Raw genomic sequence first — 23,762 nt, forward strand, 5'->3', positions numbered from 1 at the left:
TCTTTTTTTCTTTAAGTCTATTTAGCACACAATCCTTTTTTAACTAACATCTTTGTTTCTCTTAGCTATGTGGAACACAAAATCCTTTTTTACGCAACATCGATAACCCCTTAGACAAAATGGCATTTAGGGTGGAAAAATCTAGATTCAGTTTTTCTTCCATAAATACCTAGCATTTTCCCTCTCTAACATTCCTCATCCTTCTGTTAGTTCATCTCTTCAGTCCAGGTTAATAATCCTTCACCATGTGATCCATTGGTTCATTGTCAAATCGAAATGCCCCTTCAATTTCTTCATTTGTTAATTAAAATGAAGCTTGTGGAAAACATTCGTTCATTGGTCCATTCATGTTTTTATTCTCTATGGCCATTCAATCATTACAATATTCTCTATATCCATTCCATCATTACAATAGGCATTCACTTGATTTGCTCATTCCTTCAAAAACAAGAAAAGAGTAGGTGGTTCATACAAATGCTCATTCATATATTCATTTTCTTCCTCGCACTCATTAGTGATTCCATACTTCCTTGCATTGCATCCTCCATCCTATTTGCAATTTCAATGTCCCACAGTCATGGAATACCCTATTTTGACCATCGTCCTCATTGCACTATTCAACATATTGCTCATAGTTATTGGCGGTTATTTCAACGTGATGCTCTATTTCTTTCTCAATTTCATAATCACATATGAATTGATTTTCTCCACACTATTCCAGTGACTTTTAAAAATTATTATATACCTCACTTCATAAAATTTGTTAGATACCTCACTTTATTGTAATTTTTTTGTTTCATTTTCATTTTGATTTGAATAGAGTTATCAGGGAATACTATACGCTATGAGTATGAGTTTTATTTGATAAAACATTGCAAACTAGATAGTTTATTTTAATCTTAACTAATTAGTAAATAACAATTTCGTAAAATCTATTTTGTAGTTTTCAATTAAAATTCATGTATGAAACCACAACTTCAATGAAATTAGTGGCATATTTTCTATGTAGTATATCGGCCACTAAAGAGTTTTATAGGTTATAACTTATTGTAGAATGTGAAGAGAACTTCAATTAGATTTAAATCTAATAATATATTATAGTAATTTATGCAAAGTACTAAGGTAATTTTTGATATAATTTTATTATATATTTTGCTTATATATAATAATTAATTAAATTATAAGTTTATTTAAATTAATTTTATTATTGTTTATAAAAAAATTTAACATATAAATTAAGTATTTATACTATTTTTTAAAAAAAACATGTAACAATATTTTTAAATATAGAGATTTATTATCACTTTATCATGGAAATTGTTAATGTTAAATAACTTTTAGTTATAATATAAATGGTAAAAAATACCATATAAATGACACTTGTATCTATGACATTTTTTTAATTAATCAATTTAATTATAATAATAAAAAAATGAATAATTAGATCAATTTTTAACTATTAATTTCTAGATATTACTAAGAATATTTTAAAATATTTTATGAAAACTAAATATCTATTATTCATCTAATAATTATTGATAATTAAATTAAAATTATAAAAATCCATCTTTAAAATTGAATTATAAAAACCAATTTAATTATAATGATAAAAAAATGAAAAATTAGATAAATTTTTTAACTATTAATTTTTAGATATTACTAAAAATATTTTAAAATATTTCATAAAAACTAAATATCTAGCATTCATCTAGTAATTATTGATAATTAAATTGAAATTATAAAAAACTATATTTAAATTAAATTATAAAAACCTTGTTTAAAAATAAACAAACCCATAATTAATAAGTAAATAACTATGCTAACAATGCAAATTGTTTCAACAATATTTCTATTTTGCTCCAACAATTGTAATTGGAATAAAGTTACCTATCTTAATCAATCAACCCCTAACAGATCAGGCAATCTGACACTCAATTATACAACATTTTAAAGGCAATCTGACACTCAATTATACACCTTTAAAAATTAAGAGATGACCGGATTCGTGAGGAGATTGGCGGGTTATATAAGAGTCAATTAAACATCTCTGCCAATTAACTGTATATATTTCCCCTTCCCTCTACTTTTTTCTTTTTTGGAACCTCTCGATAGCAGAGCTGCAGCAAGATTGCTGGAGAAAATAACAATTTCTGACATAAAGTACGTAACTTCCTTATCAGGGAAGGATCTGCATTGGGGTTTCCCTTATAACGCATTTAGTGGTCATCGTTATGGCTATGCAGATGATCGTTGTGGTTGCAGTATGTCTCAACCTGCAAATACATCGCGCGTCCATAAAGAATGGACGGGTTATAAGTTTTATGTTTGAAAAATTGTGGCTGTAATTCGTCATCGATCGGTACGTCAAAATAGACGTGAGAATATGTTCTTTTATCTATTTATTGTTAGCTACAACTCTATTCGGTGCTATTGTGTGATTTTAGGATTCTAAAGTTCTTTTTAAAGGATATCCCATATGTTCTTTTATCTATTTATTGTTACCTTCTCAAACAATTCAAATTAAAGACCTACAATTCTTTTCTATGCTATTGTGTCATTTTGTTAAAGTTATTTGAATGTGGCATTGTTGTATCAGTAATAGTATATGTCCCTCCTCTATTCATCAGAGTTATAACGGTGGGAAATATTAATCTTAATCACCGCGTTAAACACCTTAATAATAGCCATACTTGTATTTTTGTAGCTTCTGTCTGTGTTTGTGAAGCCAGAGAACAGAGGTAGCACACTAACCATTCCACAAGATAATAAAAAATTTAAGTCATTCAATGTATTTTGGTAAATAGATATGGGCAAGCATTCATCATTTCCCGATTATTGGCCACACTCCACAAACACATGCGCAATTAGTGTCCACACTCAACAACAACAAATTTGTTATGTCATGTATTAATGTAAAATTGTATGTTGAGATAAATATGTATGTAAAAGTCATTTTGCAAGTAAGAGAGAAAGAGAGGTTGAGTCTTTGGTGAGCGCGTGAAAAACAACAGTTAATGTGTATTGTTCTGTTATCTTGCATGAAGTGTAAATAACTGTAAAACCTTTGTTTTCCTTGGTGAATAAGCCACAAATGTATTTTCATGATTTAGAATTCCATCCTAAATTATTATTGTGTTGCTCCAAACTTACTCTGTTTTATTTTTTATTTTTATTTTTTGTTTGGTTGGGGATGAACAAACACTGTGCTTTTAAGTCTCTTTATAACTGCGGGTAAATTTTTTCAACAATACGTTATGCGTCGAATATTTAAGGGAAGTCCTGCCACTGTAACGGTTTCTCTCGGCAATAGTAATTTCTTAGAACAAACCAATTTGAGGTTGAACGTTCTCTGGAAAACTGTGAGATTAGACGTTGCCACGGAGCGTGGCGGGTGGTGAATCCAGTGGTAGGAAACGCCATGATGATATTTGACGATGAGGACGCAACATATTGAACAGTTGGTTTTCTAATTGAACGCAAACGAAGAACAACCCTTATGGAACGAAGAGATGTATATATAGAGGACACTCCGATTTTGGTAAGCACATGAAATACACGGAGAGACGCACTGACATTGGTAAGCAAATGAAATGGAGGGATTTATACAGAGATAGACACTGCATGTGGAAGGAAATGCTTGGCACTACTACATGTAGTGTGTTTTAAGACAATATTTGAGTCAATTGTCTTAACTTAAGACAAAAAGAAATTTGTATATTGTCTTAAATATTGTCTCTAAGCCGGTGTGGCAAAATATAATGTCTCTATAAAGACAATATAGAACACATATTATTATTGTCTCTCTAAAGACAAGAATTATTGTCTATTAAGAGACAATTTGATTTGTCTCTCTAGAGACAATTTCATTTGTATCTTTAGAGACAACTTCATTTGTGTCTCTTTAGAGACAATTATATTTCTGTCTTTTTAGAGACAATAGCTGAGATTAAAAACATATTGTCTCTATAGAGACTATATGTCCATAATTCAAACTATTGTCTCTCTAGAGACAATATAAAAAATTATTTAAAAATAAATAAATAAAATCATTTTGAATGTTCTTTCAAAGTAGTTTCACATTCAATGTTCACAAATAGTACTTGTGTATGAGAGAAACCACCACAGAAATTCCCGTCTGATACAAACAATGCATTTGGGTTATTGATATTACCTTTGTTTAGCAAGAGGGGATTTAATTCATCACTAAATTTACGCCCAAGTTTTACTACTTCAAATGGGAGTCAGAAGTTTGGATTTAAGATGCTACCTTAGCTTTGATAAGTGTTCCATCTCCTAGTTTTACTATAGTTAAAGAAGAATCTATAGACTGTTGAATGGAAACGACTTTAGATTTAGACAATGTGAATCTTTAAGCAAAAATCAATCGAGAGCCCAATTAATGAAATGGTGATACCTTTATGTGTTCAATAGACAACATACCCACAGGAACACCCAGGCGGGCTTGATAGCCATAGTTATCAACTATGTAAACCAATTTCAGAGTTAAAATAAATCCTCAGACATAGCTAGAATTTTCCGAGAAAGTTTTAACAAGCCATAATATATTACAAGCAACAATCATCGCAACTAGCATTTCCCCCAACAGTACACAACGAAAGGCACTTGAGCATTTTTGAAATATTTGAAGAGTACAAAACGTTATTGTGCAAAATGTGCAAGAGTATATAACGGAAAAAACTGTCTTAGCATATAAAAATAGCTTTGTAATGGAGTTGAACTAAGATAGCTTAGGCAACACCACCGATGAAAACATCTGCACAATACCCAAATTACATATAGAGAGATGTGATAATGCCACTCTAAGCCCCAAATACAAATCAGAATTAAATGTCGGGACTCAAAATCAAACTCCAATTATACAAAACTAATTGAATCCGCCACTCCCTTAATATGCAAAAGAATCTTAACAAAGCTATTCAAAAGCATCATCATTGTCATCTCGAAGGGGTTGGGCCGCAACTGCTACAAGTTCTGCCTCGTACCTGACAACATAAAAGATTGTAAGCCAAAGTTCCAATCTTTTAGAAATGGAACAAATTATTTCAATAAAAGTTAACAAAAATTAATAAGAAAATAGAATTCTACTTACTGCTGCTGGGTTGCAAGGTCTATCTGAACCTCAGGAGGAGCAAGAGCAGGTGACTCCACAAAATGAAGGTTTGTATCCCTATGAAAATAACCCATTATAGAATCAATGCAAATTTTTTAATATAACATTCATATTAGGGAGCATCAGAAACTAGATTAAAGGCTCACCCTGAGAGCTTACGTGCCAAGCACAGGAATGTCTTCTCAAAGTTGTAGTTACATTTTGCAGATATCTCATAGTACTGAAGATTCTTCTTTCTATGAAAAGTAACTTGCTTAGCATTCACTTGCCTATTCTTCACATCAACCTTGTTTCCACAAAGAATAATAGGAATTTTCTCACACACCCTGAAATTCACAAAGATATTTAGCTAATCGGTTCAGGTAGTTGTGCCACCACACAATTAAGGAACCTTCATTTCTACTTAGAGATCCAACCCCTCTGTAAAAGAGATACCTGCAAAGATCTCTGTGCCACGTTGGGACATTCTTGTAAGTCAATCGTGCAGTAACATCAAACATGATAACTTCACATTGCCCATGAATACTACAACAAACAAAATCCCAATCAGTAAATAAGAAGGAAACAAATAAATAGAAGTGGAAAAACATGGAACCCTCACTAATTCAACCAGGAAAGTGCCAAAAGAAACAGGAAAAGAAAACTAGTATTGATCAAAACAACCCAATAACAGAGTCTATCTATAAATTCAAAATTAAACTAAATTAAAATTCAAATAAATATAAGTGGAAAAATACAGATACCTCGCCAATTCAACAAGGAAAATGCCAACAGAAGCAGGAAAAGCAAACCAGTATTGATCGAAACAACCAATAACACAGTCTGTCTATAAATTCAAAATTAAATTAAATTCAAATTCAAAATAAAGAGACATAAACGAGTAAAACAGAGTGCTGATAAAAAGGAACCAAAAAAGGGCTCGTAGTTGCTCCATTGTCATTGATATTGAGGTTAAAAGGTTTTTCTACTGAGCCGACACTACATACATATCAACAAGGGAAAATATAATTGTTAATTCAAAAGTTCTCTTGGGATCGATCCAAGTTTAAATCCATGTAGGACCTTTTTAAACAAAAATTTGAAAAGGCACCCCAAAAGCTCAAATGTACAGTGCTCCAACAAACAGGTGTCTGCTACACCTATAGAGGATGACAAAAAACACTACTTTCGTAAAGTCCCAAGAGACCTGATTTCAAGTGAAAATCAAAATCAGTCTGGCAAAATACGGAAATGGGAAAATAATCAAACTAATTATTGACGTACCTTAACCACATTTTGTCATTAAACCTTACCTGAATGAGCTGTAAAGTTGGGTCACCATTTCATCCTTGGATTTCTCAACTTGACAAAGCACCATAACCTGCAAATCATCAAATCATCAATTCAAGTATCATGGACTGAATAAACACTAAGATTCTGTATGGTTGTATTGTGTGCTCATCCACATGGATGTTTTACTTTGGGAACATTTGCAGCAAGACTATTCAGAATAGCGTCCACATAACCACCAACTTCTTGAGCCATCATTCTGAGCTCCTCCTCCGAATCTACAGGCCTTCTTACCATGGTTTCCTCGATTATAAACAAGAAAATAAAACTGAGGTTGAATATTAAGTTGGGAAATAATTTTTATATTCTCATCGTTGTATATGTTCATGGTCTCCTAAGCTAAAATGTATATTGATTCTTAAATTATTTAATAGCAAACATTTTGATTATGTACATGTGCAACTTATGATGAAACTTTATGTGCTTCATTGCATATATGCAAGTGTTTCAATACAAGCTATATTTGTTCACGATTATACTTTGGGTTACATAAATTTGTCCTGGCCTCTGGCCAGCTAAATATTGTCTACCCTCTACCTTATATCTATTTAAGTTTTAACGGTGAAAATAGTTTGTCTTGAATATCAAAGAAAACTCAAAGGATGTTAGTCCTAGCTGAAAGCAAAGACTAGAAATCTATTTTCATTTTCTGCTAAATAGTTCTCTACTAGAGAAACCAAATTTTTTGGTTACCTGTAATTATTCATAAGTTGAACAATTGTCCAGTAGCACGATGTTTACTTATCTGCAATATAATTGTCCAACAAAAAATAATGTGAGTAGCATGCATTTGAATGCAGTTTACTAATTTTTTAACCCTAAACAGACATGTGAGTACTCAATAGTAAATCAAGACAATTCCATATAACATAATGTAATTCAGTTAATGAAGGCTTCTCACCAGTTCATGTCATCATTATCAGTGGTTATAATATATACAATGTACAGTTGAGGAGGAACTTCTATTTATGGATATATAACAATGAACTCAACTCAGCTTGCATTTTATTTGTCTCAAACAACCTATGAAAGGTTTGTTGTAGTATAAATGGTGCATCTTTATCCAATGCTTTAATTGTCTTTGCAGATTGACATTGTAATGGCCCAAAGCTTAATGACTCTATCTTCCAGCAAGAATTGGCAAGCAAATTAATTTCACCAATGGCTCCAACATAGAACCAAATTTCAAGAATGGGAGACTAGTGCCTTTCTAGCTTTGATAAGCATTCTATCTCCCAGTTTTACTATAGTTAAAGAAGAATGTATAGACCGTTGAATGGAAACAACTTTAGCATTGAATATGATCATTCCTGGAGCGAATTCTTTTGCAAGGGTATCCAGAAGCATACTCCTTTGCACGCATTGAACTTCATGATTTCCACTGATAGATAGGAAATTTACTTAGTATTACAAAGCATGCGAAAAAAAAGATGACCAAAACAGTTAATGGGATAGAAAGTGCATCATGTCATAGTGGCAATGAGGGAGTGCTGAAGCCATCTCCTAGATGCAGAAATGACTAGGAACATAAATAAAGAATACAAACAGGTATACCCTAGACAAAGAAGCAGCAAGTGAAGCATTAAAGCTGAAACAGAGAAGTAGAAGCATTAACCTAAAAGAACCAACCAGACTAAAAAGTGAGGTATTTGACACGAGAAGCATTGGATAAAAAAATGGGCAAATCAAGAAAACATCCAATGTAAGTGAGATTTTTTTTAAAAATAGAAGTTTAAGGTACCCTCTAGATGCGAAATAAAAAGCTACCTGATATCAATTTGGATAGCCATATTTTTTCTCATTTGTTTTATTATGTTGTTTTTGGATACCAGGTTTCATAGGTGGTGTGATTGCAAAGAATGTTAAGAATGTTGTGCCCAATAAGAATTGGCTTATATGATTTTGAATTTCTATTGGTTAAACTCAGGGTTCACACCTTTTAGGAGTCAATATTCTAGCATGGCATGGACTATATGCCATGGAAGACCCCTCTAGTGTGCCCTACGGTCATTGTAATCTCGAAAATATTTAAATGAATATGGACATTTTTCTAACTTTCCACTGGGTGAACCTATATCAACCCCCTGTAAATGGTAAAACTAAAAACCTATTACTCTAAACGCAACGCTGCATGCCTTGAGATAAGTTGTGTGTTGGCCATTGTGGTCTTATTGTTTTGGCATTCAAATCCTGAATGCATGAGGGCAGAAACAATAATACGGTGAGATTTTACAATTTCTACATATATGTTTTCTATGGTATTGCATGCTTTCCGAGACATTTATCAGCCAAGAGTTATGATGGCGTACTTACCATTTTCCAAAGCCAGTGTACGAGAGCTGTTTGGTAAATGCTGAAGGGAAGGAAGTCACCTGTGCCCTGTAAATTGGCATACAAGAAGCTAAATTATAGTGGGAAGAGCAGCTGGAGGTAAAATACAGAGGATCAAATTGAATGATGTAATGACAATACCCTTGTAACTGTGGATGCTTCAGGCGAAGGGACTCTGCAACACTGACAACATCGAGAGCCCTCCATAGTAGTCTGCATACACAAATGACAATTTGAATATATCGACTAGTCACTAAACAAAGAATATAACTTATGAATTCATGAGGAAAGTGCTAGAATGCAGGGTTTGAAGAATACAGACAAATAAAGAGTATAATTTAGTAATTCTTAATGAACAACTAAAGTAGCTTACTTTAAATTGTGAGTCTCCTTATAGCTTCTACTCTAAACACAACGCTGCATGCCTTGAGGTAAGTTGTGTGTTGGCCATTGTGGTCTTATTGTTTTGGTGATAAAATCTTGAATGCATAAGGGCAGAAACAATAATACAATGAGCTTTTACAATTTCTACATCTATGTTTGCTATGGTCTTGCATGCCTTCCATGACATTTATCAGCCAAGAGGTATGCTGGCATACTTACCATTTTCCAAAGCCGGTGTACGAGAGTTGTTTGGTAGTAGTTAATGGGATAGAAAGTACATCATGTCATAGTGGCAATGAGGGAGTGCTGAAGCCATCTCCTAGATGCAGAAACAATAATACATTGAGATTTTGCAATTTCTACATCTATGTTCGTTATGGTCTTGCATGCTTTCTGAGACATTTATCAACCAAGAGTTATGTTGGTGTACTTACCATTGTCTAAAGCCAGTGTATGAGTGATATTTCGTAAATGCTGAAGGGAAGGAAGTCACCCGTGCCCTGTAAATTGGCATACAAGAAGCTAAATTATAGTGGGAAGAGCAGCCAGAGGTATAGTACAGATCATGAAATTGAATGATGTAATGACAATACCCTTGTAACTGTGGATGCTTCAGGCAAATGGATTTTGCAACACTGAGAACATCGAGAGCCCTCCATAGTAGTCTGCATACACAAATGATAGTTTGAATATATCGACTAGTCACTAAACAAAGAATGTAACTTATGAATTCATGAGGCAAGTGCTAGAATTCAGGGTTTGGAGCATACACATAAATAAAGAGTATAATTGAGTAATTCCTAATGAACAACTAAAGTAGCTTATTCTAAATTGTGAGTCTCCTTATAGCTTCTACTCTAAACGCAATGCTGCATGCCTTGAGATAAGTTGTGTGTTGGCCATTGTGGTATTATTGTTTTGGCGATCAAATCCTGAATGCATGAGGGCAGAAACAATAATACAGTGAGCTTTTACAATTTGTACATCTATGTTTGCTATGGTCTTCCATGCTTTCCGAGAAATTTATCAACCAAGATTTATGCTGGCGTACTTACCATTTTCCAAAGCCAGTGCACGAGAGCTATTTGGTAAATGCTAAGGGGAAAGAAGTCACCTGTGCCATGTAAATTGGCATACAAGAAGCTAAATTAAAGTGGGAATACTAGTTGGAGGTAAAGTACAAAGGATCAAATTAAATGATGTAATGACAATACCCCTGTAACTGTGGATGCTTCAGGGGAAGGGACTTTGTAACATCGAGAACATCGAGAGCCCTCCATAGTAGTCTGCATACAGAAATGATAGTTTGAATATACCGACTAGTCACTAAATAAAGAATGTAACTTATGAATTCATGAGGCAAGTGCTACAATGCAGGGTTTGGAGCATACAGATAAATAAAGAGTATAATTGAGTAATTCCTAATGAACAACTAAAGTAGCTTACTTTAAATTGTGAGTCTCCTTATAGCTTCTACTCTAAACAAAAGGTTGCATGCCTTGAGAAACGAAGAGCTCATCTTGCTCGGAAACCTATCTTGAAGATGCAAACATAACATGGATCCAATTGACAATTTAGGGAATTGAAGACCATGTCCAAAGATTCATGTAGATATCTTCGAACACACTCGCTTGAGAATAACTCATCTTGAAAGAAATAGGGATTTTTTATAACACAGTAAAGCTCAAGGAAAAAAAGCTACCAGATGTCTCAGGAATGATGTGGAGAGAAGAATTGGACCTCTCTTATGCAGAATCACTCCAAAATTCTTTCCACCTTGGAGATTTTGAAGGTGCATGGGAAGTCACAACTGACTGCCTGTCAAACTCAAACCATGCTTTAATAACAAAATAAATATAACATGTCTTCCTACTGACACAACATGTGAATTGATACTCTGTTTCAATTTCTGAGATGAGAGAATTACTTATGAGAACATTTAATATATCTGCACATTTAGACTGAGGTGGAATTCATCGAATGTTTAAGTTCCCTCCCTCCCTTCAGAAAACCCAAACAACTATCATTTATCGGTCACCCGAAGGATGAAAACATAGACCCACAGACAAAAAAGTAAAATATTGAACAATCTACCTGGCTGGTGGGTAGGTGAAGTAGATGATAATTACTACTAAAAACACTATAAATCCCATCCATCTATTCGATTCCATGATCTCAACATGCCCATGCCCTATCCATTTTTTTTTGCCGAAAAAAAAAAATAAAAAAAATAAACACCTGAAAAAATAGAAAACCATTGGAATCAGATGTATGAAATCAAATATTATTAATGATTAACATATAGCATCACAAATTAGATATAACAACGTTAGGTTTCTTGTACAATCCAATCATAAGGTGCTTTAGAATAACAATTTAACATCTGATAGAGTAGATGAAATGAGAATACTATGAATAGAAATATCTGCAAACAAATTCCATGAAACATTCTTCTTTCCCATAGCATACCAAGATCCATTCATGGATATGCTCATGATCCCATGATGTTTATCAACTACTATGATTCCTTCTGTCATACATACCCCACTCTCAACACTTCTAATTAATGAATATGGTTGGTTAGAACTCTGTGAAACAAATTAGGACCAATTTCTCTAATTAGTTTAGATGTAAGGTATCAATCTACACGTACCTAGTCATCTGGAAATAATATATTGATGTGCAAAGCAGCTCACAAATCACAACATATCTATTTAATGCCCTGCAAAAACTTGTAAACTCAACCACTGAGATAAAATAATCAAATTAAACAACATTTTGAACTGTTAGAAATAGAAGGAACGAAGGCCAAGTACTATGTAATCCACACAGTCCACCAAGTGAAAAGGCTAGCTGGCCTAGCTACTCACCAACAAAAAAATTTAACCAACCAGCGGAAGCACAATATTTACCTGGCAGGAAGAAGCAAAGCACTATCATTGTAAAACCTAAAGCCTGCACTACCTCCTCCATTTTTCTTTGATTTGGCTGGACTGCTTGTAAAATTTGAAAGCCATCAAAATTGAATGATGGACAACATCAATTATTTACATTAAACAAGTTGCCCTCCAATATTACATTTATGGGCAACAAAATAAACATAACAGGATCCAACTCTGTTTCAAATTCCAAGAGGAGAGAATACATGACGGAAATATTTTAGATGGTAGCATCTGCACATTGAGACTCCAGCGGAGTGCATTGAATGTTTGACTGTCCTCCCTCCCAATAACCCGAACAACAGTGATTTATTGGTCACCCGACAGGTGAAAAGTGGAAAATCTAACCAAGTTTGGGTCTGCATCCTGGCTGGATTGGATGAGAAGACGTCGAACCAGATCAAGCACAGGTAGTTTTAATTGACAATATTAGTATTCATATACAGATTACAATTAATAGTTTTGCAGATTTCAGAAGATCTTGGAAATTTGATGGACATGAGATGAATTCATTCATTTCTATCAAATTTCTAAAATATCCCTAAATTTGAAATAAGGTTAGGCTTCAGGTGAATAGCATCAATTCATATTTTAATCACAATTAACCATTTCTATCATATTTCTAAAATATCCCTAAATTTGAAATAAGGTTAGGCTTCAGGTGAATAGCATCAATTCATATTTTAATCACAATTAACCAGAAGTTTTTATAGTTGATTGCAGATTTCAAAATATTATGAAAATTTAATTTGATAGATATAGTTAAATTAACTGTGCTTAAAATCAATAACAATAAATGTTTTCGAAATATGTACTTATTGATCGATCTATATGGAGTTAAAGATTTATACTTGAAGCTAAAAACTTGGGTTGCATTATCAAAGTTTGGATGTTGTGCAACTAATGTCCAGTTGGTGTAGTTCATTCTGTAATTGAAATTTGTCACATGCCAGTGTACTTTGATCAGGCACATCTGAAGGGTGCGCCGTAGAAGTTGTGGCTGCAAGGTGTTTGTGGAAGAATTTGTCCCCGACAAATTAAGAACTGGTGAATCAGTACTACATCAAATTAACAACACAGTTCAAAATCTAATGCATCTAGATTTGGTAGAAGATCAGGGTTTTTTTTGCCGAATTTAATTTGATTGAAGATTTTAAGAATATTTTGAAATCTTATTAACAATAACCTAATTACATATTTATTGGATTTTAAAATATTTTACCAATCTGCCATAAAGATAGAAATGACTTCGTATTGTTGAAAATATTTTGGAATGTAATGAACCAGAAAGAAAAAAGAAGTTGCTGCTATCGGTCAGATTTTAAAATATTTCACAAATCTGCAAATTTAAAATTAATTGAATGAATTTGCAAGGGAATAAGAATCATACTCAATACAAGCAGGTTGAGTTATGTTGTTCTAGCAAGCGCAGGCGCAAGTAGGGCATGGTGTTATAGTATCATTATAGAATGATGATAAGGTGGAACAACATGTTGAACTTTTCTGAGCCAGGAACTAAGAATATGTGCATGTTACATTCCATGTCACTGCACAAGGACAAGGGATATTCAAATATAAGACTTAGCCAGCTCAGAGTGAAACACACAACATTCACAAATATATAAATTATGAGGGATTATAATAGTGTATTACTAAGAACTTGAGTGGTTCTGCCGTAATCTGGACTAAAGAACAGGCTAGGTTTAACAATCTTAGCAGGGCCACAAGTATAACTTGGTCTTGGAGCCTTCAAAGTGAAATTCTTTGGCAATTTGAGAGTTTTGCTAATGGTACCTGAATTGCCCACACTAACTTGGAAGGATGCGATGGAATTTGGAGGATCTTGAGCCCAAGATGCCAATGCTCAACCTTTGCAGCAATTAGTAAATTGCTGATTGTAAGGCACACCTGGTAAGAGATCAACAATGGTGGGGTCCTTCTTTCAATAGTGTGGAACAACTACATTCCATTTGGAGAAATCTCCTTGCTCTTTTGTCTGACCACCAACCACAACCTAGATGACCTCCTTTTCTTCCCAGTGCCAACCCAAAGTCCATCCTGGGGGGCTTGGTATATGGCGGTACTACTGAAAATTGTGCATGGTCACGGCCACCTACAGAGGGAAGCTCATTAGACTCAGCAAAGAGTAAAATAAGTTCTAGCATGAAGATTTTCAGGGAATTTTTAGTAAATTGTACCAATGTTTCTAGTGAATACTTACTTAATTTCAGGGACATAAAGCTAATTAAAAATGAGTGAAGTATTTACTCAAAATATCGAACATACCAATTAATACAACACAATTTATTAGAAATTTTCATCAATATCAAAATAAACTCTACCTGACTTGAAGGTTTTCCAAATTTGTCATCATGTCAAGCTTTGAGAATTTAACTTGTAGGCTACTAGGAATGAAATTTAGAAAAGCTCAACATCTATTTCAGGAAAATGAGGAAAGGGAATTATAATTCAAGACCTATTTGATGAAAGGGCATTACTTGCAACATATCCATCTGCAGTCCAAGACACAATATCCCATTTGATCGTTATGTTACTATTTGGATCTAGTGGATCATAAGCACCTGTAAAGCACGCAATGTAGATAAATATTAAGTTAATATTGTATTCATATCCTTGATAAGGATGGAAAAGTTAAAGAATGGAAATTGATCTTAAAACTTAAAATTTTGCCAAATTTTATGGTAAAAATAAGTTTATATTATAAATCTTGGCGTGTTATTGAAAACAAACTACAAAATTTAAACATGTAAAATGGAAATTAGCAAAATTTAACCCCTGAATTGAAACATCACCTGCAGGTGAAAATGCAATAGCCAAGATAGTTAATGCCAAGAAAAACCCAACTGCATTCCTGATCAACATATGGAAATTTTGCATGCGACTTCTTCCCTTTGAAGACTTTAACTCTCCTCTCTCCATGATGCCTTTGATATTATCAATTAATGAATCAGGCAGAAACCCTAGAGGAAGAGTTCAATAACCCTTTTGAGCAGCTGCAGCTCCACAAATGTAATGGGAATGGTAATGGAGAGAACATTAGTTTATGATGAAGAACCAATAACTGAAGTGTATAAAACTGCAGGCCTGTAATGGTTGGTTTCTTCATTCTTCAAACAAAGTAGTGAAAGTGGAGAAGAACAGTGCTTGCCAAAAGCTAGGGAAGAAGAACAACAAAAACAACTGGCAGACCAAAGAAACTATTAACTCTGAGGCCAAGAGTGACATAAAAGAATGGGAAAAATTAGTAAAAATATCCAAAGAAACGATTAACTCTGAGGCCAAGAGTGACATAAAAGAATTGGAAAAAGCAGTAAAAATATCTTCAAGAGTGACATAAAAGAATGGCAAAAAGAAGTAAAAACTCAACCGATATTTGGAAAAAGCAGTCAAACTTCAAATCAACGGTTGAAAGTGTCTCACTTGATCGAAAAGATTAGGGTAAAAGTGTTTACGATTGTTGATTCATAGGAAGGCTTGTCGGTCTAATAACCAGACAAAGCATAAGAAATTGATAAATGAAAACAGGGCAAGCTAACTGGAAACATTGTAAGACATTGATCTGTAAAACTAGAGCCAAATAAAAAGTAGGTACATGAGCCAAAGGTTTACTTTTTCATTTCAATCCAGAATAATAAAAACCATTTGTAAAACTGCTATGACAGAAAATAATTTTTGAACTGAATTGGACATAAAAAACACATCTAAGGATGGCACATGCATTTTTCAGCAGATTTGATGCAACCTTAGCTCAACCATATATTAACAGCCAAGTTGGACAATAAATTGGTGTCTGATCCCCCCTTTTTTGTGAGACAAAGGATCTCATCCACATAGAAATTTGACTGCTAAAGTCTACCATACATGTTAGGGAACCTATCTACTTTTTGTATATTGAGGAATCAACCAAATCTAAATCTGAATCTACTGAAAACTTCAAAATATGTATCATAAAAGTAGCCTAGGGTTTATTTTCCATTATCCAAAACTTCTTCAGAATCTCAATTGCTTACTTACCTATATGTTCGAGGACCAACTCATCTCAACTCAGCCAAACCTCCAAGACCAAGAAATAATACATGTCAACTTCACTTGCCAGTTTCTTATTGCACCATGGGATAGAGTTTTGTAAACTAACTGTTAGGACTAGGTAATCTACATACAACACAAATATAAGCATATCAAATTTATCATAATCAAACAAATAATAAAATTTAGGACCTCCAATGGTCTTAGTGATGTCCATAATCAGTAAGTTCTCATAAATCCATGAGTACCAAGCATAGGAGGCTACTTTAGCCCAGAAAGGGACTTCTTCAACTTGCACACATGGGTATCCCATCCTAACAAAGATATTATATTTGAACCCAAGCTGAAACGAATCCATGAATCACTCTTCCTGCCACCTGCATCTCTTGCCTTGTCAAAATCCACTAAAGCATGCAGCAGCTCAAAGCATTGTTCCAGTGTGCCCTTTAAGTACCTTGCATAACTCAGACCATGGAACATATTTGCAGCAACCTCAGCTCAACCATATATTAGCAGCCAAGTTGGACACTAAATTGGTGTCTGAGCCCCCCTTGTTTTTGAGACAAGGGATCTCATGAACACAACAATTTGACTGCTAAATTCTACCAGATATGTTAGGGAACCTATATAGTTTTTGTCTGCTGACGAATCAACCAAATATGAATCTTAATCTACTGATAACTTCAAATATGTATCATAAAAGTAGACTATGGTTTATTGGCCATTATCCGAAACTTCTTCAGAATCTCAATTGCTTACTTACCCCTATTCGAGGACCACCTCACCTCAACTCAGCCAAACCTCCAAGACTAAGAAATAACACATGAGTTGTATGTCCTTCATGTCAACATCACTTGCCATTTTCTGCTTGCACCAAGGGATAGAGTTCTTTTAATTAACTTTTAGGACCAGGTCATCTACATACAACACAAATATAAGCATATCAAATTGATCACAATCAAACAAAGAATACAAGCTAGGACCTACAATAGTCTTAGTGATGCCCACAATATGTAAGTACTCATAAAAAAAAACAAATTATCTTCAAAATTTGTTTTGTTGCACACATAATTAGCTTATGTTTGGACCCTCACAACCTAGTGCACTCCTTAGAAGCTAGAGCGATGCACGTTCAAGTTATTAAAATTTAACACATATCAATCCTTTTTGTCCTCTTTTTGGGAGGCATGGGTTTCATGAACACATGAAGAAGCAAGTCCCATTATAGAATGATAATATCTCAGAAGACTCATTAAAAGAAGGTCATGAAGGTGGAAAATGATTAATGAAATGTATAGTAAAGTTGCAAATAATCATGGCAACCAAAATACTAATCAGCACAGATAGGTGTCCATGAGGTATGTATAATAATTTTCTTTTAAGGGGTCCATCATAAGATGTAGTAGGGTTGAATTTATGGGTTTATATTTTAAGAAATAACCTAGTATGTAGAAACCTTAATCTTAAGGTATTTGTTCCCGATTATTTGATTTCTAGGGCATGGGATAAACTCTAGAATGACATAAAGGGAAAAGAGTATGATCTAAGGTTTGAATTTAAGAAACCCTAAAAATGCCTCTTGATTACATAAAAACCCTAAAAAAGTAACTTGACATCATGTTTTGGAATAATATATTGCTTGGGTTACTTGTTAAAATAGTATTGTATGTACAAGAAGAAAAAAACAGATGGGGTGATCCATTTGAAGGCATGATGTAGCTCTTCGTAACACCTCATATATCATGTAGTCATTGTGCAAAATCTTTATTAAATATATGCCCTCGATTTCTCAACAAATAACATAATCAAACTCACATAAATAAATGGTTGAATCTTACATCTTGCATAAAATTAGATGTATATGGCGGAATTAATGATCCTTGCATGCCAACATTGGTTGTATTGAGGGGCATAAATGAATCATGCATGCCAACAAAATGCACGATTAGTAGAAACACAAATATTAATAAATACATATAGTGAAATAAGTTAACTAAATGCACAAAAATATTGATCAAGTTTTAGCACTATCATTACTTTAGATGTTTTATAAGGTGTTATAGGGGTTGGAATGACTTTAACGATTGCCTACATTCCACAAACATAAATTAGCATAATATAATAAGGAATATAAGATAATTGAAGATATAAAAGACAATATTCAAGTTTACCTCATGCATCATCATAGCAGTGTCTTGCCCTCGTGCATTTGTTAACATTTCCATAAAAGTAGTGAATATCGTTAAATCCCCCATAGTAGCATCAGTAACACCCGTGGGTACATTCTTAAGAAAGAACATAATAACATAAAAATAAGAAAACCTTGATCAAAAAACCAATAAGAAAATACAATCGGTAACACCAAATATGTGTTGAGTGAGCATTGAAGATCTGTCCAACACTTTGAGGCAAGCTTATTAGAGTGCTCCAACAAGCATTTAACTAGTCACAAACAAACTTTTGAAGTATCATTTTAAAGTTATTTCTAAAAACAAATCCAACCTCTAACTAAATCAACAACATAAATAATACAAATACCAAAAGCAACATAAATACCTGGTTCGCCATTTTGTATAGAATAATGTAACAGAAATTTGCGAAGAAAAGTTTGTGGACACTAGTTAGGATCATCACATAAATAAATGTTGAAATATATGACAAGGTGTAAAACCATAAAATTATTCTAAAATATGTTGGTTTAAACTTCTATGCATGTAATACTAATTTCATTGAGGAGTTCTCTAGATTATATTGCAAAGGGTAATGCATTGTCTTAAATTGTTGACGCATAATGCAAAGTAATCTCTGTAGAATATCTCCTTGATGCCTATAAACATTACTTCACTATCTCATTACAGCCACAATCAACTCCAAACCAGACTTTGCTTGCCTCAAAACCCCCGACCATACCTCAAGATGATTTGCTGACACATAAAAACCTTAGGGGTGATTTGTTGCCACAAACAATCCCTTATATGTGGTTCATTGCCACAATTGATACCTCAGTGATGATATATTGTCATCAACAATGCCTTAGAGGTATCTTTCTATCTCAGAATTGCTTCATAGACATATTGCTGCCATAGTGAAGCCTCAGATTTAATTTGCTGCTATAGATAATGCCTTAGAGATAGGCCAATGCCTCAGATAATGTCTCAAGGATGATTCGCTACCCAGATAATGCCTCAAGATACTTTGCTGCCACAGTTAGTGTCTATTCGATCATTTATATAACAACATTCATAAGCTGGATTAAAGTGAGAGATTTTAGAAAATTAAATGAAAGTCTGGTTGGTTGACTCTCTGCAATTATGGATTGAAACCAATGAGGTTTCATATATGGTGCTCAAAAAATGAATAGTGTTCCTAACAAACAAGCATCATTTTGTATATAAAATATTTAAATAAATTATCACCAGTTTATATTAAACTATGAAATCAACATTTGAAAAGCAATGTATATGAAGCATATTAAGCATGCATGGAAACTACTATTCGGAGTCCAAAGAATTATTATGGTAGATGAAGCGATATGGTGTGTTGCCTTAGAAGAGCACCAATATGCAATAAAGAATGCTGAAACATGCTTGGAAAATGAAAAGACATAAAATAATGTAGAGTACTAGTGGCAGAGAGGGTATAAAAGCTCAGAATTATGTTTAACCCTCCAATATAGTTAACCACACATGGAATAAGTGAATTCAAATGAATGGCAATGCAGTGAATGCCCATGAGCTCTGGTTTCATCAATTCATGAGTAAATGTTGGTGTGGGATTAAACCAAATAATGCCAATTTCATGCCTCATACTTCTCAAAGACCCAAGCTACAAATATCATGGCTTCGTATTATACCTATGCGTAGATTTGTGGAGATTTGAGATGTTCCGAGGAGAATCAATCATATTTCCATAACACCCCTCTAGAATCTATTTCATGCTAACGAATTAGAGTCTAGTGCCAAACACATGATCGCATATCCAAGCAAAAGATCATCCCAGTGCATCTCCTAGAATGGTGGATATCAAGTGACTCAATGTGGCCATTTATTGCACAAAAGTTGAAATATATAACAATGAGCCAATTGGGCATGCATTTTCATAAAAGGATGACCTCATTTCTCAAAACACACCCAAAGGAACTAGGATTGTTACAATGTTCTATGTTGGGTTAGGGTGCAACAATAGTATGTTATAAGACACAATTGCATATAAAAGGTTATACTCCATGGGATACATAAAGAAAATTCCTTTTCTTGTCTTAATTAGAAAGGAGACATTTTTTCATTGACAAGAAAGAATTGTTATTTAGAAAGGAGGTATCATCCAATGAAGTTCAAGATGGTGAAGAATGCACCATACAGTACATTTCAGCTACTTATGTTCAAGAAAATCCCATCTCACATGTTAATAATGAAACTCACGAGTATGGGTTTAAGAATTCAGATGCAATTGAAAGATATCAAGATCATGTAGTTGAAAAAGAAGAGCAAATTGGACAGGTTTAAAAAAGTGAAACTCACGATGATGAAGAACCAAAATCACATAAGAATTATAACAGTAACCAAAATGATGGTTGTCCAATGTTGTCTAATGCATTTTCTTTGAAATTTGGAGATCATAAACTGATTCATTCATCATATAATGGACCTCAAGAAGCTTATGAGAATATTTGAGTTTTAGATGGTGGTCTACAACCTCATAAATCAGCTATTGAGGATGAAGTTCATGAAGACAAATTTCAATATTCAAAGTCCAGACAATGAAAAACAATTTTATGGCCTTTATGAATTGTATGGTTCGAAAGTGGACAGTGTCTCTAGTATGTATGAGCCAATGCCTAGTGTTTCCCAGCATGCAAGTGAGTCATCTCATTACAAGGTTGATTGGATTCATGTCTACACACAAATAGAGAGCGATACTTCAAAGTAGAAATTAAGTTGTTCATGTAATTATAAAGAAACAGAACCAGACACAGCTCATGAAATTGTTGATTCTTCAAACAGTTTTGAAGGCAGTATTGATGTGTTCGCTAGTTCATGAATGCCTTGACTCTGTTCTAGTTCCCCTAGTATTAATCTTAATGGTGCGTGCCCTTTTCTATAATGATTTCAATACTCCATTAAACAAGCCCAACCTTACCGACAGTAATGATGTGTTCCTTGTTCAGGTATGGATGAATCTGTTCTTGAAAAAGCAGTCATAGCTGAGGAGACTGTTCAAAATAAAATCAATTCTTAAGACAATACTGATTTGTTCCCTTGTTTAGGTATTATTCTTCAAGAAAAAATATGGGTTTCCTATGTATTTATAGTAATGATGTGTTTTCTCCACGTTTATAAGTATTTTTACTCCATGAAACACAACCCAACCACTAAATCTGTGCTTGAGCATTGATTAATTGTTAGAGTATGGGTAATCTCCACTTAAGACCACATGGTGAACCACTACCTTTATGTCTCCATATACATAAAGGTGTGCTGCTTTAGAAGAGCACCAATATGCAATAAAGAACCCTAAAATATGCTTGGAAAATGAAAAGACATAAAATAATGTAGAGTACTGGTGGCAGAGAGGGTATAAAAACCCAGAATTATGTTTAACCCTCCAATATAGTTAACCGCACATGGAATAAGTGAATTCAAATGAATGACAATGCAGTGAATGCCCATGAGCTCTGGTTTCATCAATTCATGAGTAAATGTTGGTGTGGGATTAAACCAAATAATGCTAATTTCATGCCTCATACTTCTCAAACACCCAAGCTACAAATATCATGGCTTAATATTATACCTATGCGCAGATTTGTGGAGATTTGAGATGTTCAGAGGATAATCAATCATATTTCCATGACACCCCTCTAGAACCTATTTCATGCCAACGGATTAGAGTCTAGTTCCAAACACATGATCACATATCCAAGCAAAAGATCATCCCAGTGCATCTCCTAGAATGGTAGATATCAAGTGACTCAAGCGATATCAAGTGCATCTCCTTGTTTGAATTCTTTGTTTGGATTTGACATTAGTGATCCATTAGAAATGACCAAGATTATGGAGAGTAATGATGCATTATTTTGTTACGGTATAGCTGATTCTCTTATAGGAAATATCTCAGAGATTGTTACAGAAGCTGCATGTAAGAAGGAACTTTACCGATTGGATAATCCTTTGGAGACCCCTGAGGTTACAGAGTGATATAATATAGTTGTGGAAAAGAATTAAGTTGAATATGGAGCATGCTAGGAAAGAATTTTTATTGTTGATGGCATAACTGATGCAAGTCCAATTAGAGAACAATTGTTTGATATGGACAACAACGAAAAGCATGAGTGATTCATTGACCCTACCAAAATTGAGGGAAACAATGGCCAGGAAGTTGGAGAGACCCAAAATTTCAAAGTTGGAGAAAATATACAGATTGTGGTGAGAAAGCAGGAACCTTCCCAATTTGATGCTCCATTGAGGATCCCTGAGGTTACGAAGGGATATAATATATCTCCTTGTTTAAGCACCTGATTTGGCCTGGACTCCAGTATTCAATCCAAAATTTCAGGAATTTAGAAAATGTTACACTATATCCCCTTGTTTAAGTATGAATGAATCTCTTCTAGAAGACAAGGATGTGTGCAACCAACAGCTTTCCTTGGATAATCCATTGAAGAGGCTTGAACATGCCGAGGGACCAAAATATGATACCCTAGTGAAAAATCTTGAGCTTATAGAAATTGATGTGACATCAGAGACTGAATATTTGTCACTGCATTTCCCACTTGGAGACCATGTGTGTGTCATGGAACAGGATGCTACGGTTTTGGATGGGACAGATCATTGTGAAAGTATTCTCCTGACATAAAATCCTGTAGAATTTGGAGAAGTAGCTGAGGGTTATACTATTTTGGATGATATGAATGTTACTAGTAAAGGGGATTCAAGAAGAACCAAACTTGTAGACAGAATACTGACTTTGAGCAATAGATTACAAAATTTTCAATTGGACTTACAAGGACCATTACCTATATTGTTTTTAAAGAAAATTTCCATATCATAAGTGATTTTATCTTGCTGGTAAAAGTAAATTGTGTGTGATATGGACCTATTTCATGCTAAATAATTAGAGTCTAGTGCCAAACACATGATCACATATCCAAGCAAAAGATCATCCCAGTGCATCTCCTAGAATGGTAGACATCAAGTGACACAATGTGGCCATTTATTGCACAGAAGTTGAATTATATAGCAATGAGCCAATGGGGAGTGCATTTTCATAAAAGGATGACCTCATTTCTCACTAAGAATACAGATCTACATAGACGTAATACAATTCCATGATATATAGCGAGGGGTTGCCTTCTAGGGAAAAAAACCCTAAATTAAACATAACTTCTACCATCAGATCTCTGCCTAATGAACAACCTAGATTGACTACGAAATTAGAACATTTTACAAGGAAATTTTACATCTATTTTTAGCTTCATGGGCGCTACCCCCGATTCCCCACTAGGGGGGCGCTCCCAAAGATCACAACCGCCCCCCTTGTAGCACAAATATTATACGTAGCGTCACTGCCACATTACGAACTAGGGTCCAATGTGGTGATACCTC

General features: G+C 34.1%; 1 protein-coding gene across 1 annotated transcript; it reads right to left on the reverse strand.

Moving 5' to 3' along the window:
* Nucleotides 1-4,933: 4,933 nt before the first annotated feature.
* Nucleotides 4,934-6,697, reverse strand: LOC149155144 (GTP-binding nuclear protein Ran1B-like). Its single transcript, XM_089444327.1, has 8 exons — nucleotides 6,590-6,697; nucleotides 6,424-6,491; nucleotides 6,040-6,109; nucleotides 5,875-5,957; nucleotides 5,567-5,656; nucleotides 5,278-5,457; nucleotides 5,111-5,188; nucleotides 4,934-5,003 (listed from the first exon to the last, which is right to left on the reverse strand). Exons 1-8 carry the CDS (start codon nucleotides 6,695-6,697, stop codon nucleotides 4,934-4,936), a joined length of 747 nt encoding a protein of 248 aa, XP_089300453.1.
* Between the last annotated feature and the right edge of the window lie 17,065 nt (nucleotides 6,698-23,762).

The sequence above is a fragment of the Pinus tabuliformis genome, chromosome 9 (genome assembly GCF_031772625.1).
Source record: "Pinus tabuliformis cultivar Carrire ecotype Pingquan chromosome 9, CPIR1, whole genome shotgun sequence".
NCBI classification, from domain to species: Eukaryota; Viridiplantae; Streptophyta; class Pinopsida; order Pinales; family Pinaceae; genus Pinus; species Pinus tabuliformis.